The following is a 19,346-nucleotide window of genomic DNA, read 5'->3' as shown; positions in this document are numbered from 1 at the left end:
CGCCAGGTACACTTCTTACTGTGGATTTTTAACTTGTGGATGAAATACCGACAAATGCTTTTGGTTTTGTGACAATTTCGCACTTGTTTAACACACTGGAAAGTCGTTTGTTCAAAAACGAAAACTAGGGTCACATTATGTAACGAGTTTTGGTTTGGCGCTGCAGCGTGTGCGCATGCGCCCGTTCAATGTGCACCAAGTCATTGCTGACGCTAAAGAAGTGTACGAACTTAACTAAACTCGATTACTACCTGCTCCCACTCCTTTGTAGGTTGATTGCTTTCGGTTGCTTTAAAAACTGTAGTTCCGTTCGGTGTGGCGAGCACAGGCAGCCCGAAGAATGTGTCAACATTCTGTTAAATTATGTGTGGCGTGAATGTTTATTAAGTAACTTCCACGGTGCTCTATATTGTGGACACAAAAGCCGATTTGTTTTTGTTTAGTGCTCATGTTTAGAAAATATTCAACGTTATGTTAACTGTCTTCAACTTCAAGGTTGTTTGTTGTTCTTGCATTGTTTTTAAAAAATGTGTTCTCTACTTCTTCGGAATAAATAGCATGCATCTGACAACAGGTGAGAGGAATTCATTGACATTCAATCACGTTACTCATGCTTAGTTTGTCAAGAAGTACAACTTGGCCAAATGTACAGTTTTTTAACATTGTGTTGCCACTAACTGGATATTTATCTCGATATTTTAAAGTTTGACTGTAAGATTGCAGTTTTTCATTTTTTCAAGGTGTGTAATTAATACTATTTTCACGTCTGATGTATCTATGTAATTTATACAGGATGTAACAGTAATTACTGCATTCATTTTATCTTGGAAAAGAGAAGAAAATGTTATTATTTTCAAGGCGTCACAAGTGCTTATTAAAATCGAACAAAACAATGAAATGTGAAAATTTCCTCGTACAAGTAATATAAATGAATAATTGATCACGAAACTTTCGCAAAACATTACTGTACACCACATCAAGGGTCATAATCGCAGAACCTGAATTCGTCCTGTATGATTAATAACCGCTTGTTAAAAAAAACACCAAATGTGACGCATCTCGAATCGCATTTTTTTTAATTTACCACAAAATATGCACTAATTGTTGATAAAAACGTTGTTTGGGTTGTCGTGGTTACGTATTTCTTCTATTACGTATCATTTAACCCGTTATCTATGCAAATCTGTATGTTATTATCTTTATTTCCTTACTCTAACACTAAAGTGGTATCTAACTGTCAAAAATGCAGTTTTCTTAACCACTTAACCACTTTTAAAGTCACAGCTGATGCCATTTGGGTTATGTACCGCAAATTCAAACCCAAGAGTAATCTTAATCTCGTCCAACTAATAACTGGAAAAAATGCTACCGGTATGTCTATTTCGATATTTTATCCACAGCCGGTACTACGATAGTAAACTTTTGTGTGAATTTTTGTTGATAGGGCGCGGTGATTCGTACCGCGATCGACGTATGCATTTTTCGGCGAGCTGAATCTTCGGTACAAATCAACCAAAAACGGTAAATCCTGTTGTGCTATGAAGGGTGTCAACATCATTTTCGCCGCGAATTAAACTAATCTGAATAATCGCGAGCAGAACCGGAAATACCGGAATCTAACTTATTTTTGTGTGAATCAGGAGCAAGAGTATTAAAATGGGACGCATTATAAACAAAAAACGGATACATGTATATGCAAAACGTGTATTTTGTTAACAATATTGACAATAGTGTCGTGACTTGAAACTAGCGAGTAGTCTAAGAGGTAATTAAAATTCATGGCACTCGTTTTATTGTCGGGGAACAATTTCCTACTTACTTTACCTCTTTACCTGATACCTTGTTTTACAAATTGTTTCTCGCGCATATTAAATAAGCGTACTGATAGTATTGTTGGTGGTTTTGTCGGTGTAGTACTGCGGATGATGTTAACATGTGACGATATATCGCGTTACTTCACAATTGTAGAGATAGTGATTTGTTTGAGTAACAGGTGGTGCTTTATTGTGTGATAGCTTTGTTACATAAATAAACGAATCCTGATACTTGTCGGAGGAGAATAGTTCGTCGTCATGGTATTGTATTACATTTGGATGCTTCTGTATGTTTGTAATTCAATTAATTATAAGTCACTGAACACAAGATTTATTTAATTATTTCCAGACGAATGTGGCGGAACAATTTTCAAATCAAATCTTGAATTCTGTGTTCCAACTTTCTCATGCGTTATGTTTATGCACGCATGAAATAACTTCACATGTTTGTTACCGGTTTTACAAAATGTTGTAATTACTCAATCCAATTAACAATTATATATATTTAATTTTTATTCTTGACAGAAAATCTAAGCTTTAGCTGTCAGTCGCCAAACCCCGAACATGTGCGTACCTGATCTACTTTGTAATGATAATGTGACAGTCGTGTGCAGGGAATATTAACTTGTTTGTCTATTTGTGGAAGTAGATATAGTTGACTTTCAACCTTCTTGGAATTATTTTCTCTATTTTCCTGAATACACCTAATGTTACGTGAATTTTAAAACGGCACGCTGTCAGTTTGATTAGAATGATACTAAACAACAACGCAAAAACGTCCGGAACACCTAATTCGTGATGCTATTTTATTGTACTTCACAGTTTTAAGACAACCTTGAATTTAGAACAAGTGTTAAATGACAGTCACTCTAGTATGACTTATTTAGTCATTTATGAAATGGTGGTGTTATTTTTCAATCAAACTACTTCACTTGATAAATGGATTCTATTCTGAATCGATTTGCCGTCAGCGGTAGTTGGGTAATTTGTTTCGTTACATACATGTACTGTTATGTGAAAATAATTTAGTACACTTGTCTTTAAGTATTTGATTAGTTCTGTTATTACAATAAAAAGGTTATTACATTTAAGCGCTTTGTTAAGTAATAAAAATCGATCCGTGTTACACCGAGAAAATATCAACAAAACAAGGCGTGCCGTAAATTTAGTGCACAACAGTGTATTGTTTGCACTAGATTATTTGAAACATGTAGTTATGTTGCTACATCAACGTTCTGTGTTTTTATAGGTGTGATGCCAAAGTTCGAATTCTTCTGTAGCATATTTGGCAGATCGCCTGTATTTAAAATTTCACATAAAATTTAAAAATATATGCAAATATGTGGGGTCATTTGAGTTTTTCTAAACAACGCAGTAAATACTAAGTCCTTTACTTATCCTCTAAAAAATTGATGACGTCGTTTCTGTTAACTGTATTAGTAATATATTTATACCCGTTTCCGTGTGACTGTCTGTGGCGATTTTTGAAAACAAAGCTTCAGCACACAGTTGCGACGCCTGTAAGTAGCTTGCACGTGTATACTAAATTTAAAAGGAATAAACAAGATATAATTAAACCGGATTGTAAATTTGAAAATAGGTAGTGCGGTTGAGTGTGATTGTTACAGTTTCTTTCATTCTAATACAGTGTGACAGTCTAAGGATCAATGACAGCGTGCATTATTTCGCCACAATACTCATTGATACAGTTGACATGCGTTGAAATCAAGCATTTTAAATAGCACACGGTGTTTGTAAACAGCTTAACTTAATGTGGATTAATAGTCTCAAAACCCAGCATGCGCCACTTAAGCTTGATTGCTATAGCAGTGTTTTTTTGCAACATCTTGATTCCATTATCATATGACGCATCATCGAACAATCAACATTGTGAAAGTAAAAATTATCTAAGATAGCTTAGATAGACGCATTGAGCGAATTGTTTCAGACATGTTGGTGTACCGAAGTATTCGATAGTGGTAAATAGTTTCGACTTACAAATTTTGGTAACGCCATCTTGTCGTAGTGAAATTATCACCACTTGAAATATAAGTAGATGAATACCTGTGCGACGGGACCCTTCGATCAGGAGTAAGGTTAAAATTCGATGTCGACGCCTGGCGTCGGCGCCGTATTCCATATATTGTCTATTGCGATCAGTAGCTTTTTGCTGTAAGGAGAAGTGGTTTCGTTTAATGTAGTTGTAATGTTATGATACGTGAAATGCTAGTTTATAATGAGAACATTGAAAATGAGCTTTCTGTTCGATGTGTGACGCTAAAATCGAGTGCTTCTATTAATAAATGTGCATAAGATACGAATAGCATCCATTATGACCTACATCAACGAATAGAATTTAAAATGTGACCCAGAGTAAATTTAGACAGGCGGCACTTATTTTTAATTTGAAAATTTCGACACAAATTTTGGGAATCAATTTTCGGGGATAGCATAAACATCGAAAATGTTTTCTTGTTTGTGGCAGCTATGGGATTGGTAATTTAGTAGGAAACGTGTTACTTACAGTGTGATGTAGTAAAAAATATTCTTACAAATAGCTATCATATATCACACTGTGTTAAAATAATGATTTAATCGATCGTTATTTGTAGGTTGGACCCCACTACTATGGAAAATAAAAAGGGAATACATCATAGCCCCTCATCACTTACTTCATGCAATGAAGTCATACAAAACGAAGCGATTTCAACGAAACATTCCCATCAACACAATACTCCACTTCAACATCTAAGGTTATTACAGTATGGTTTGAAAATGTCCAACCACCAACACCCCCTAAATCAATCTCATCCTCATCAACAAATAAATTCACCTTTACATCTTCACATGCATGCTCAGCAAGTCCAATATCAACAACAGCAAAATATTCACAGGCATTTACCGCCAGCATCTCAACAGTTGAATAGTACAAATTTTCCCCAACACTATGTTCATCAACACCAACAAAACAAAAACACGCAGACGATCCAGAACCAGGCATTCGAACAGCAAATAAAGCAACCGCCCCTACATTCACACACACAAATTTTACAAAACAGTCCACAAATTTGGGTCCCGCATCAACCTCCGGTTCATTATCACCAGCAACCGAGCAAACCCGACCAGAAGAAAAACAGCGCGCAACCGCAGCCAAAGCCGAAGGAGAACTTGGAGAGGAAGAAATCGAACAGTACTTTTCAGATGAGGTCGCCCTCGGCGAAGAGGCCCTTAAACGCACCGGTGACCATGCAAGGGTGGCTGTACAAGCAGGGCTCCGAAGGGCTGATGTTGTGGAAAAAGCGCTGGTTCGTGTTGTCGGAGTACTGTCTGTTTTACTACAAGAGTGAGTTGGTCTGGGGTGGCGGCCGTTTTTACAAAGAGGGTTTTAGGTCCCGAAGAGGAGAAACTTTTGGGTTCTATTTTGCTTCCGTCGTACAAAGTTTCCATTTGTGGTCCTGAAGACAAAGTCAATAAAAAGTATGCCTTTAAGTGTGAACATGCTAATATGAGGACTTATATATTAGCGGCAGATTCACAAGAGTTGATGTTGCAGTGGATACGCGTTCTTAATTTAGCTTGCCTTTTACAAACTAACGTGTATGTGGGAGTTTGGTTACTTTACGATTACCTAATTTTTGTGTTTATAGAGATGCAGATCAACAGATTAGTTCGTCGGTGCCCGTAGTTCATAATCAGTCGAGTAGTAATTCTGATCATCACCATTTTCATCAAAACCCGACTGACAATACGGTAGTTCATATGCACTCTTCGAGCAACACCACTGACTTGAGTAATCCCAGTCAGCAAGAGCTCAGTCAGTACAATCATCAACCATTGTATGCCAACGCTCCTCCAAAACCTAGACGTTTAAACGATAGCAGTTACTCTTCTTCTAGTCCCGACGTATTGGAAAGATATAACAATCCTCCCCAAGATGTGCCAATTATGCGAAACGTACTCAAATCACCCGTTAATATTTACGGTCACATTCATTTGAAACCTCACTCACCTCAACCAGGATACGTACACCACCGTCCTCAGCACGAGATGCATACTTACGTGTATACACCAACGCGAGACGTACCAAATATACCTCAGAACGTGGAACGAAGAACACCAGATACCTATGGTCGCTCCAAACTAAATACCGTAAAGTCGAGGCATCCAACCGACTACGAGGATGTATATACCGACCAAACCATGTATAAACGACCACTGAGTCCTATAGCCTATAGCCACATAAAGAAAACTCCGGTTGTGAACGCACCATACCGAGCGTACACACCTCCACACATGCTAGATTCGAAAGATCTAGCACCTTGCCCGGTCCTACAACTCCGAAAATCACCAGTTCCAGTTGTAAGACCGCACAGTGCTGATTTCTTAGAGTACGAGTTGAACCATCGACGACCAAATTCTAGTGTTTTAACTAGACAGCAGCCGCGACCTAAATCTAGCCTAGATATTAACAGATACTCGAATAGTGATAATTATTTTTACTCCGAAGAAAGATACGCCGAAAAAATGCGCAAATCGGCGCAGTACCTCCCCAACATGCCTAAAGGCTACACCACCCCGCATGACAGGAAATTCACAACGAACAAACTCCCCGAAAACGAAAACAATTTCGTTCTGATGAGATCTAATACTCAACCGATCGATTTTAACAACGTCGAAATTAGCGAAATGCAACCGGTTAGGAGCCGGAGCGTGTTAAGCGAAGGTTCGTTATCGAGGGAACTTGATATGGATTTACGGTCGAATCCGCAACAGTGTTTAAGAGAAGCGGTTAGTCCTGCTTTCGCCGGCAGACAGGAATATGGATACAATTACGAAGACGATATTCGGAATAAGGAAAATGACCAGTTCGTTCGGTCGGCCAGCGCGAGGTTGGCAACGAACGAGCTGCAGGGGGACGTAAATCCGATGGCCATCGTGGGAGACAGAAAGGTAGGTCTTTAGAATAGGAATCCGATTAGTTTTACCGCTTTCGGGATTTTCCGATAATGGAACAACTCGAACCTTGACGCTTTGTTTACTACACTCGTTATTACAGTTCGTAGGAATTAATTTTGCTCTTTGAGACTAACCGCGGCTGACTAACGAACTGTGGACTACAATTATCGACCTCCGGGTTTGTCCGCACGTCGAGATTGTTTGAGTGTCGGCATCTTCGCGAACTAAACCAATATTAACATATTTTATTTATTTATTTATTTTTTTTTTCAAATTATAAACGGTGTAAAGTCCCATTTTTATTGATCGCACGTTATGACAAACTTGAGGTTTTAAAATTTCAGTTGGCAATTCTGCTTTGTTACACAAAACACCGACTAATTAAACTACAAATTGCTAATGGCATTTATTTACCGTACGAAAGAGCGCGAAATTTGAATTAAGATTGTAACATTAGTGATTGAGGATGCAAAGGCGCGTAATTTGAATTATGGTTATGCTAATTTCGCGCACTATTTAAATTTTGATATATAATATGTAACGGGTGTTCAATTAAAAAAGTCATCAAGTTGGCGTTGCTTTTTTGATAGAAGAAGACGTAGAGAAAAACGCATGGGGTTTATTAATTCATACCGCTCTATACAATTGACATTTCCGCGTTGCCAGCTGTCATCGATTAAATTTTGGGTTAATTGTAGACATACTTCACAAAGTTTACAAAACATCAACGCCAACTTGATGATTAATTGAACACCAGATATGTATATTTTAGGCCATTACTTTTGCACGTTTTCCACATTATTTTTGTCTAATGAAGCGTTTTGGGAATTAGTGTTAATGCCAAAATAGCGACAAAAAAGTCGAAAAAAAGCAACAAAAGTTACCGATAAATAAATTAATACAAAATATTGGCGACAAAAAAAAATGTGGAAAAAAGTACACCAAAAAATTCGACAACAAAGCCAAAAAAAAGACAAATGTCATAAAAAAGACTACAAGAAACAATGACTAAAAAATTACAGAAAAAGGCGACAATTAAGTCCTCAAAAAGAGGCGTAAAGAAGTTATAAAAAAATTGATGAAAACTCAAAAAAAAAAGAAAATTGCTATGAAAAAAAGCTGTAAAACGAAAAAGGGCAACAAAAAAATTACAGTAAAATATGCGAAAATGTGGCGACAAAAGTTCAAAAAATACCTGACTAAAAAACCAAAACAAAAACTGAAAAAAAAACGACACTAATGTCGCAAAAAATGTCATCAATAAAAATACAGTAAAATATGTGAAAATCTTACTTAAAAAAAAAATGACAAAAAATTACAGAAAAAGGCGATAATGAAATCCACGAAAAGAGGCGTAAGAAAGTTATAAAAAAGTGACGAAAAACGCCAAAAAAAAGAAAATTGCTATAGAAGGTGAAACGTTTGGGGGGGGACTTTTTTATTTTTGGAATGTGAAACCTTTTCGGGGGCTCCAACTGCTCTCTTTTTTTTTTTGAGAATGTGAAACCTTTTCAGGGGCTCCAACTATCTTTTTCATTAAGAATGTGAAACTTTGTCGGGTGTCCCAACTGTCTTTTTTTTAAGGAGGTGAAACCTTCCCGGGGCCCCAACTGTTTTTTTTTTTTTTTTATATAAGAATGTGATACCTTCGGGGGGGGAACTATCTGGGTCTTTAAGAATGTGAAACCTTGGGGGGGAGGGGGCAAGTGTCTTTTAAGAAGGTAAAACGTTTGGGGGGGGGGACTTTTTTATTTTTGGAATGTGAAACCTTTTCGGGGGCTCCAACTGCTCTCTTTTTTTTTGAGAATGTGAAACTTTGTCGGGTGTCCCAACTGTCTTTTTTTTAAGGAGGTGAAACCTTCTCGGGGCCCCAACTGTTTTTTTTTTTTTTCTTTTAAGAATGTGATACCTTCGGGGAGGGGGGGGACTATCTTGGTCTTTAAGAATGGGAAACCTTCTCGGGTGTCTCAACTGTCTTTTTTTTTTACAGAAAACCTTCTGGGGGGAGGACAACTTTTGTTTATTTTTTGAATAACCTTCTCGGGGGGAGCAAGTGTCATGTAAAACCTTCTCGAGGGTGTGGAAATCGAACCACACGTTTCCCGCTTGCCAGGCGGGTGCCTTGACCACTAGACTACAGAGCGGCTTATCTTTACTTCATTTACCTAGCTATTATTGTGCCGCCACACCTTCTCGGGGGCGCCAATTGTGTTTTTTTTTAATGTGAAACCTTCTCGAGGATCCCAACTGTCTTTTTTAAAAAATGTAAAACGTTCTCGGGGGCCCCAAATGTCTTTTTTTAAGAATGTAAAACCTTCTTGGGGGTCCCAACTGTCTCTTTTAAGAATGTGAAACATTCTTGGGGTTCCCAACTGCCTTTTTTAAAAATGTTAAACCTTCTCGGGGGCGCCAAATATCTCTTTTTTAATGTGAAACCTTCTCGTAGATCCCACTTGTTTTTTTTTTATATATATATAAAACCTTCTCGGTGGCCCCAAATGAATTTTTTTAAGTATGTGAAACTTTGTTGGGGGCGCCAAATGTCTTTTTATAAGAATGTGAAACCTTCTGGGGGGGGGGGCAGTGTATTTTTTTAAGAAGGTGAAACCTCCCCAGGTGTCCCAACTGTCTTTTTACAGAAGTTGAAGCCCTGGGGGGGCAAGTTTTTTTTTTATTTTTAGAATCTTAAACTTTGGGGGGGAGGCAACCATCTTTTTCTTTAAAATGGTGAAACCTTCTTGGGGGTCCCAATTGTCTTTTTTAAGAATGTGAAACCTGGGGGAGGGCAAATGTCTTTTTTTTTTAAATAAGGTGAAACCTTCTCGGGGCCCCAACTGTCCTTTTTTAAGAATGTCAAACCTTCTGGGGGGAGGGGGTATCTTTTTCATTAACAATGTGCAACTTTCTTGGGGGGAGGGGGGAAGCAATTATCTTTTTCTTTATGAGGGTGAAACCTTCTCGGGGGCGCCAAATATCTTTTTTTATGTGAAACCTTCTCGGGGGTCCCAGCTGTCTTTTTTTTTAAATGTAAAACCTTCTCTGGAGCCCCAAATGTCTTTTTTAAAATGTGAAACCTCCTGGGATGTCCAACTGTCTTTTTTTTACAGAAAGTGAAACCTTGGGGGGGGGGGCAACATTTGAACAATCAACTAGTTTTAAACTTTTATGTTTAAAAAAAACTGGCAGTTAACATTTACGTCAGTTAATTTTAACCTTAAAACACTAGGCACGATATACCATCTACAGAACTGAAATTTGAAAACCTAAGCTAACTGTAATGCATTTTTTCCATCGCACGGTAGTTCGAAGCACTTCAATAAAATAATAATAAAATCATCAACAGTGATTATTTGCTGAAGAATTTGTGGTCAGGTGGTGCAGAAAGCGGAAACACAAAAGGTAATGATGCAGAGAAAGGCGCAGTAATGACGCATGTCGGATTGCAATCGGTGTTGTACTTTAAAATCAATTAAATATTAATTGCAGGCCAGGAATTAATTAAGTCGCTAATTAATTCATAAGATAAGATAAAAGTGTGTGTGCGTAAAGTTATGTAGAAATGTTTTAAATATTTACAAGTCTTGTATTATCGTAAAGGCATTTATTTCCAGTCACCGGAAATGATAAAATAAATTAAAAAATGTACCACCTGATGATTCAGTTTGATAAAAATGTGAAACATAACCTTAAATTATTTCACACTAGAAAACTGACATGGCAGTATTTTCGAAAAAAGTGTATATTATTAATTACGATCTGAGAGAGATGTGTCCGTCGGGGTTAGAAAGATCTTGCGTGTGTCGAGTTGAACGGGAGTATTTTTTCCAGAGAGAAGAGTCCATGAAGCGTTTGCTTGAATGGAAGCAAAGAATGTTGCAGTCTCCATTGAACAGAAAGGTTCAGAATCACCGTATATATTCTGGAAGAGTTCCGATTTATGGTAAAAAGCAAGAAAACGAGTTTGCAGCGAAAAACCAGTCAAATATATATTCTGACGGACGAAGATCCATGAATAATTTGCCGCAGTATAACAGTTATTCTTCAGACGACGAAGGTAATTAACCTTGTGTGTTTTGTGTTGCACTGTAGTTTAGGACACTGAGAATTTCAATACTTTGAAAATTCTCAGAAGTCTCTGGTCGTATTTGGTGTCAGGTTTGGTGTAGTCTACACTGGTCCTTCCTGCCTGGAACAACTTGGGTCTCAACTTTCTGTAACTAACATTTCGGGTGGTAACTATTAACTTCAATTTTTTCTACTAACAAATTAATTTACTTATTTGGAAAAGGATCTTTTAGCTGATGTAAAATTTGTAAAATTTTTTATGGTCGGTTTAGAAAATGAGGAAGGAAGCAAAGAAAATGTGCAATCACAGGCAGGACGGACCTTGGACACATTTTCGAGTAATTCAGAATCACTTACACCTGCACATACTGCTTCTATCACTGTGTTTAATACTCTGAAGGAACCTGACAAGCCTTTATCTCAGTCTGACACGATGCACGATTCACGACAGCACACAGAGGCCAAAGAGAGCGAGACCGCCTGTGAGGAAAGCACATTCACAAAACCCTTAATCCAATTCAATAAAGAATCCTCCAACCTGGCGCACGTCTCGAGCTTGCGTTCCGAGTTCTCGGACAAATTCGAGCCCAGCCCTACGATCACAGAAATCAAAAGCAACGGAGCCCTCGTCAAGAGCATTCTAGCCGAATTCGAGCGGAAAGCGAGCGACGGCAAAGACGACATGCTCCTCGAAGAAAACTACATGACCATGACCCCGAAAAAGAGCGTGCTGCAGCCTCGCTTGAGCACCAGCAGCGACGCCACCCTCATTTTTAACGAACTCGAGGAAAACCCCTACGTGGAGATGACCCAAAACGTCGACATCTCCTTCCTAGAGTCCTCCACTTACGGCTGCGAGCTCATGGAACACGAACCGTACGAAATGGTGTGTTTCAACGAGAACAAGTTCGAACCGGTTTACATGGAACTGAAAAACCCGGACAAGAAAACCGAGAACAAAGACCTTCCAGACATCGTAGTCCCTCCCAAAATCAAAAGGTCTGCCGTCACTTGCAACAACAAGTCGGATAGTTCGGATGCGGACGACGAAGCGTCTAAAGACTTGGACTCCTTGGATGCCCCCAGCAACCCTAGGTTTAGCTTGTCGGATAATTTTCGCCCGGCTTCGTACTATTTAGGGGCCAGTCAAACCGTAACGGAGTTCCCGGATAGTTCCGACAGCGAATTAGTGTCACCACCCCCGATTCCAACATCGCCGCCCCCACTTGAAGATTTAGATAACACGGACGAAAGTTTAGTGACGAATAGAAATTCGGATCAGTATTTTAATAGCGCGCGTCTCGGGAAAACCCCTCCGATGATAAAAACGCGAAATTTGTCTCTAAGCGCTTTGAAAGATCAAGATAGTTCGTCGGTTTGCAGCGTGGCAACGTCGGATACGGATCGGCGCATGCGTAGCAGACTGTCACACAATAGTGACTCGGATGTCGAATTGCGTATACCGGTATCGAGAAACGCGGAATATGAAAAAATGTTAAAACGTAGACCGGTTGCTGAGGAATTATGCGACGAGCTGGACTCAGTGGCTAGTGATTTAAACGACACGATCGACCTGGATAAGTACCTATCCGACTTACAAATCAGTAACTTAAACGAATCAACGAACGAAGATTTACAAATGATGAAGTTTCACGAGTACGAAAATCTATGTATCAGGAGCAAACAGACAGACAACGCGGAAAGTATGTCCGAAAAACCTGCAGACATCAGTACTGAAGTAAACGGCAGACAATCGACTTTGTCAAGCGAGGAGTTCATTCAGAAAACCGAAAGTAGCGCCTCTACGTCAATGGAAATATGCGGATTTGTGCAAAACTCGAACAGATCTACCCCTAGTATCAGAATTAGTAGTTCTTTAAGCGCTCAAGAAATCCCCACCGTGTCTTCGTATTTCTCGGACCATAGAGACATGTCGTCCAACTCGTCGTTGTGTCAACCGGCGCCTTATTACTACTCTGATCTGTGCATGAATGTGTCCGACACCGAAAGCAACTCCACGATCCTAACCCTAAATAATCAGAGACGTGCTTTGAACGGAAATAAACGGGACATCACTCGAATAATTAACCCCATCAAGTGCAACAGTCAACTGAGGAGTGATCGTGGAAACGACACAACTTTTACTCTGGCGGCGGAAGCTCGATCAGCGTCAGTCGATTTCTTGAACCTAACCGACAAGTCAGGTCACATTGACAAAAAAAATATTTATGAATCGGACACTTTGAAACGGTTGAAGATGGCGGAATCAGTTGGAATGAACCCAGAAACGCGGAATTTGTACCCTCCTTTTAAGCTCGACAAGTTTAATAACGTGGAAGTGACTAACGACACGAATGTGCGACGATCGCATTCATTAGAAGGTTTATTAGAAAACGTCTTCAGTGAACACTTAGACGTGGAAAATGACGACGCAGTGGCGGCAGACAATGAGGCGTCTAACACTGAAGGTAGTTACTTGTGGGAGGAGGATTCGATATGGCGGGAGAGATTGCGTTCGGCGAGTCAAAGACACACGAAATCGATGGACGATCTAAATAGTATCGGAGATAATAAGAAAGTGCAGAAAAAGTCGCCGAGAGGTATCACAAGGGTTGTGACGTACGTTAACGACAATATTTACAATATGCCGTTCCAAAGTAAAGTACAAGAAGTGGATGATAAGAACGAGGGCGAAAATAACAGTGGGGTGAAAAAGGAAGGCAGTTTTGTTATTGATAGAGAGAAATTGAGACAGTGGGACTTAATGTCGAGTGCACCTTCAGATGATCAATTGTCGACCATCACGGCTTCGCAGGGACCGGCGGGTAATAACACGGTGCTAGAAATAGGTGATGGGAGTACTTGTGAACCAGTTGAAAGTTTCAACAACCAGCAAACAGCAGGTATACTTGAATACGTTTATTTTAGGTAATATGTATATTATGTACATAACGAAATCAACTTTTGTAAATTTGTATAATTCGACCGAAAATACTCACTTTGTTCAAATTTAATAAAGTCTCATTGAATAGTTTAGTAGTTTATTTTAATCAAATTCAATTTTGAAAAAAGTTGAATTGGAATATGTTCTAGCTCTAGTAGATTATATGCAATTAGTTTATGTTTTGTAGCATCAGGTTCAGTATCAATAAATACCAGAGATAGATTTCCAAAAGCAGCTTTTTCTAAAAGACCGTGGACGAACTGCTCGTCGCTGCCTACACGCTCGGTGACGAATTTGGCAAGAACTAACGAACCGGAGAACTTCATGTAAGTCATCACGTGTTCACTTCACACAATCAACTGACCTATTGTAGGCCACATTCGCAAGACTATTACTTAACTCAAGCCCCTCCGCATCGTGACTTGCGTGCAGATAATGTCCATGCACACAACATCCGAAAAGTAAGTAGATAAAAACAGTAGTCGATATTCTTGTTGTCGTTTATATAATTAGGAAAAGTGGTCTCTAAATGATAAAATGAATGTATCTGCTGGTGAACTACTTGGTAGGACGCACGAAGAACTCGTCTTACTTTTGATACAATTGCGTAGACAAAATTCCAACACATTGCAGGCCATCGAAAACTGTTACAATGAGATTGACACAATACAGGTTTGAACCTCAATGCTACCTTCACTAACACTGCTAGCATACTAACCCTAGTATATGTACGATTGCTACAGTACAACCTACCGACTATTAACACGACTCGAACCACACGTTTTACAGACTGTACGAAATACTTGTGAAAAATAAAGCTCGAATTTACGTTAGTGCTCGGTTTTATCATATTTTAGTAGATTTAACCAATAAAAGTGCGACACAAGTGGATTTTTAAACGTTTTCGGTAAGCGTTTAACTATTGTTTCTTTGTAGATTTTTAGTTTACACTTGCGTTAGTTCTAAGTTATTGGTTTTATTGTTTGCAAGTATTTCCTAGAATTGGTGCGAATAAAATTGATACCTCAGTAACGAACTGACTGGTCTGTATCTTTGTAGTCCCTACTTAATTAATTATAATAGTCCGACGTAGCAGTGGCATTTGCTTCCTTTTCTTTCTAAATACGCTAACATCGTGGTAATCGTTTCGTAAAAATGAGTATCCTTCGCTGAGCTTGGCGTCATCGTTTTAAACCAACAAGTGAAAGAATCAGTAGATGCTTGATTGCGAAATAAGTTTGTGAGGTTAAATTTTAAAAAGACTATTTTCAGGCACAATTACATGGCTCTATACTAAATCAAGTGACACGATTAGAGAATTTGCAAAAACTGGAGCAAATTAAGCAACATTTGATTGAACTAGAAAAGCAAGTAAGTAGTAATCCCTACATCGTCCTTGAATGAAATGCAAAGTGACTTAAGTCGTACTAATCAGTGTGTACTTTTAGTACGAAAAGGGCAAACCCTTGGTAAACCTTGTAGACAATATGGTAAAACTAGGTTCACTCTATAGAACACCCAACGAGCGCAATTTCCTGGCTCCTGAAATCCGAGACCGTCTAGAATTCAACCAACAAATCCAAGAGCGGCGTCTTTTAGCAGAAGAACGCCGTGATTGGAACCGACTGAACTTTAACCACATCCAGTTGCAAGAAAAAGTGCAGCAATTATACAAATTAGATAAACTAATCCAAGAAGAATCAGGAACGTTGCAAAATCTCCAACAAGATAAAGAAGAAATCGAAAAAGCCTTAGGCGGTTTGAAACACCGTCTGAACAAAGGGTTTAGCGATCCTGCCGAAGTTGAAGAAGCTAGAAAACAGCAAGTCAATTTAGAAAACGAATTAAGCAGGGTACATTTAATGTTAGCTCAAAATTCTAAAAAACTCGAAGAAACCGTAGCCGGAAACGCAAGACTGGAACAAGAATTATTAATTTTAAAACAAAAACTTCAAATATCCAGGCAACAAAGAAGTTCGCCACAGTTTTCGAACGCTGGTACGTTAAAAAGAAGTGGTTTTTTGTTGCCTTAATCGTGTAGGTATAACGTGAGTTCGTCTCTAACTGTATATTTGCTTATGCGTTACTTCATGTAATTTATTTTGCACGTGGTGGTGTCTTTCGCATGCGCATTGGCTAAATCACCAGTAGTGTCCACATCACAGTAGGCTGTATTTAGTAATAACAGTGTACAGAGTTTCGTCTGTGCTATCTTCACTGTTTCATTCCTGATTTTTTATACAGGTGACAGTATGTTGTGTGCCGGTGGCACGTCAGCCATGTTAGAATCGGACCTACAACGAGTGCAACAGAAAGTCGGGGATTTACAAAAACAAAGGCAGGAACTTAGTTTACAAGTTAGGCAACTCACCGATCGGTCGAACAGCTTACAACAACAAGTTAAACGCTCACCGTCGGCAGTCACACCAAACAACCAAAGTAATTAGTCACGACACAAAAGATGGTTAAACTTTTGAGAACCGTGCGTATAAACAAACCGGCGCGCAATTTAAAATTCGCGTTTTGATTGGTTTCAATTTAACCAGCGCTGCCACAAATGTTCCAACCATCTTTTGTTACCTTGACGCTTAAGTAAAGTGTCGCTTTTTAGATACTAGTAACAAGAAAAAGGTCAATTCGTTTTGGCGCGAAACCGACTTAGACACCATGAACGTGATAGACCATGGCGACTCGTGGGACAATCAAGTCTTCAATGACGTTTCTAGCTACAGCGCCGACTTGAAACAAGAGTCGGATCTTTACGGTCGTGGTTTCAAAACTACTGATTCCGGCAGCGACGACAATGCGCAGAATCCGAATCTGATTTGTCATGAAAAACCCGAGATCAAGACTGTCAGGATTGTGAAACGGGAATCCGAGAGGCGGCAACGGGATCGGGAGAAGAGTGCAACCGGGAAGTGGGATGTTCTCGTCGAAGAAGATAACTCGTCGCAGAATTCGAGTGTTTTGTTTAGGCCTACTCCAGTACAGAAGACTCAAAGCTCGACTAACGTTATGTTGCCGCCGTTCGAGATGGATAAAAGCGGCGTTTTGAGTAGGCAGAGCTCACTGTCAAGTCCTAGTTTACCGCAGACGTTTTCAGATAGGATGAGCTCGAGTGCGGAAGGTAGCGTTGATAGATCACCGGAGTTGTCGCCGGTGTTTAAAAGCGAAGCCGCGAGGCAAATCATCACGGAGATGTCCAACCAGGACATGCCGAAGTATATGAAGAGAAGAGCGGTACCGAAGGAGAAACGTCGCCATTATACAGCCCCTCACAATAACTTGATAATGAAAAGTCTGAACCAGTTACCGACGGACGAGGATGCCTTCGATAAAATGATAGTCAATAATAGGAGAGCTAGAGACGATTTAGATATGGAGAGGGCGCTTAGGCAACGCATCGACGCACCCGACGTCGTACGGTCTACTTTGAGTAACAAGGAACTCAAATACAATGAAAATACCATTGATAATATTCTAGGAACTCCAAATAAGATTAATATACCTGAAAGATATATACCTGAACAATTACCTCAGTTATCCGCTGAAGAACAAGAACATAGATTAAGAAAGGTCGAGTCAATTAAAAAAATGCTTTCGGATGCTGCTATTCTCAGCAGCAGTTCGTCAAATCTTGCCTCAGGTAATTTTGCTTCAAAATAATCACAAAAGTTGGTTTTGACGTTTGCCGCTTCGTTGTGATGATTGATGAATACTCATCGCTTGTCACGAATGTCAATCATAACCTAACTTACGTGCGAGAATTTACTTTTAATATTTCTTGAATTTGATTGAATACAAAGCGGCAAATTCTTGTCAAAAATACTGTGACAGATTTTTCAAAGCAAACTTGATAGAAACGTCTTAGTATTTATTAGATCCGTTATTATTGTTTGTAGATGAAAAGTTCAACAAAACACCAAATAGCATTACCAATAAGGCAACCACAAAAATGATAGAGGAGAAAAAGCAAAGAGAACACTTACTCCAGTTGAATCAAATACTTGCCAAGCAAGTAATGGAGATGAGCAAAATTGTAGCAGGTAAGTTGTCAACCAATCAGTGTTGCATGTGTGCAATTTTTGTTTTTTTTTGCATTTTTATTTTTTTATAGGTAACAACTTGACGGATGATCAATAGTTAATGTCCCGTTCAAGAAAGGTTTGTTTTTTTTTTTGTTTTTTGTTTTTGCTTATATTATATATTTAGTTATCAAGTAAGCTGCTCATAAATTACGTCACGGTTGAAGGGGAGGGGTTGATGTACAATGTAACTATGATTAAATGCGTGTGACGTAAATTATTTTTATTTTGTAGTGAAAGCATTGGCGACGTTGCCGCTTCAGCCTCAACAGATGAACACGGACGAAGAGGACTCTTCTCCTGTGACGCCTTTGCCTCTTTATCAACAACGTGATAATTTTTACAGTTAATTTAAATTGAGTGTACAAATTTAAAAGGTTGTGTTCAAAAGTTTGGCCTGTTATACATTTTAAATATATTAAGCTCCATTAGTAACCAGTATTAAAGTATTATGGGCTGTTCTCTTTGTATATATTTGAAATGTAACTGTAAAGAACTGAGTGCCAGACAATAAGTATATGTATATTTATTTTTATTTGTTTCATGAGATAAATTATGTTGTACAACGTTACGTAGTTAAATGTATTAATATTGTTTATATTAAAGTTTAGAATATTGTAAGTTAAATTCTGCTCATCGATTATTTAATTAAACTTGTTCAGATTTTGGGATGGTGATGGTTAGTTGATCGAAACAGTATATTTTTTATATTAGAAATATATGGTATTTTACGTGGTTGTCTAACTTTGGAGTGCCACTTTTGGTAAAGGTAAATTTTGTCTCAAAAATAAGCTTTAATTTACACGTACTTACGACTTCGAATTTTCTTTTTTTTAACATATCTGTGTAGCTAAATTTAGTGAACGTACCCCAAAGTTTTACAACGTGAATTTCACTTGCAAAATTTAATAATTGTATGTAAAACGCCACGACTAGCGCAATTAGGAAAAACGTAAAAGAATTACTGAAAATGATATTAGAAAATGTTAATTGTAAACACTATAATTGTGTACAACACGAGCGGCACATGATTTCCTCTTTGGTGCAAGTGAACATTAGAGTTACAAAAGCCGTTTCTCTTATATTTTTAAAATACTCTTCCTCTAACGACATTATTTAACTTTTGTACATATTGTTTATGCAAATATATTGACAGTTGAAATTTATTTATTTATGTATAATTCGTTAAGGTTAATTATGTGAACATCTTGATAATAAATTTTTTTTACAAGTAACTTTTCTATGAAAAATTGTACGCGACAGAAGAATATACAACTTGTATGGTGTTATCAACACATATTTAATCACAATAAACAATCAGCTGCTATGACAATTCCAAGCAGCGAAGTAGTAATTCGCATTTTATTGAAAACCTCTAGTTGTAGAAACCCAATTGAACTATCAATTTCTTTCTTACTAGTGTAATCCTTTATGTTTTAAACAATTTGTATTGTTTTTGTTTTTAATTACATATATTTACAC

The 19,346-nt window shown here is 38.4% G+C and overlaps 1 protein-coding gene across 7 annotated transcripts; it reads left to right on the top strand.

Annotated features, from left to right (window-relative positions):
- Positions 1-245: 245 nt before the first annotated feature.
- On the top strand, positions 246-19,218 carry LOC135141905 (uncharacterized). Of its 7 annotated transcripts, none has more exons than XM_064073485.1 (16): positions 3,641-3,905; positions 4,427-5,157; positions 5,204-5,411; positions 5,462-5,650; positions 5,711-6,764; positions 10,599-10,824; positions 11,108-13,738; positions 13,967-14,105; positions 14,153-14,240; positions 14,293-14,451; positions 15,052-15,150; positions 15,228-15,777; positions 16,024-16,218; positions 16,391-17,425; positions 17,682-17,825; positions 18,099-19,218. In XM_064073485.1, the coding sequence occupies exons 1-16, from the start codon at positions 3,871-3,873 to the stop codon at positions 18,212-18,214; spliced, it is 7,599 nt and encodes a 2,532-aa protein (XP_063929555.1). In that variant the 5' UTR covers positions 3,641-3,870; the 3' UTR covers positions 18,215-19,218. The 7 variants fall into 7 exon arrangements, with proteins under 7 accessions (XP_063929554.1, XP_063929555.1, XP_063929558.1 ...); XM_064073487.1 differs by having other exon boundaries at positions 3,642-3,905; positions 4,427-4,567; positions 4,709-5,157; positions 5,462-6,764; XM_064073486.1 differs by adding an exon at positions 17,897-17,943 and having other exon boundaries at positions 3,642-3,905; positions 5,462-6,764; positions 18,099-18,188.
- The last annotated feature ends 128 nt before the right edge of the window (positions 19,219-19,346 follow it).

The sequence above is a fragment of the Zophobas morio genome, unplaced genomic scaffold (genome assembly GCF_036711695.1).
Source record: "Zophobas morio isolate AGI-343-1 ecotype UQ-CSIRO unplaced genomic scaffold, CSIRO_AGI_Zmor_V1 ptg000044l, whole genome shotgun sequence".
NCBI classification, from domain to species: domain Eukaryota; kingdom Metazoa; phylum Arthropoda; class Insecta; order Coleoptera; family Tenebrionidae; genus Zophobas; species Zophobas morio.
Note: the sequence above shows the minus strand (reverse complement) of the source record. Positions and strands in the feature narration are given on the sequence as shown.

Excerpts from the sequence above, each read along its gene's own strand:
- LOC135141905 (XM_064073481.1), top strand. The coding sequence starts at position 3,871 with ATGAATACCTGTGCGACGGGACCCTTCGATCAGGA. Across the intron at positions 3,906-4,426 it reads ACGGGACCCTTCGATCAGGA|GTTGGACCCCACTACTATGG; the intron begins GTAAGGTTAAAA and ends CGTTATTTGTAG. Across the intron at positions 5,412-5,461 it reads TGCCTTTTACAAACTAACGT|AGATGCAGATCAACAGATTA; the intron begins GTATGTGGGAGT and ends TTGTGTTTATAG.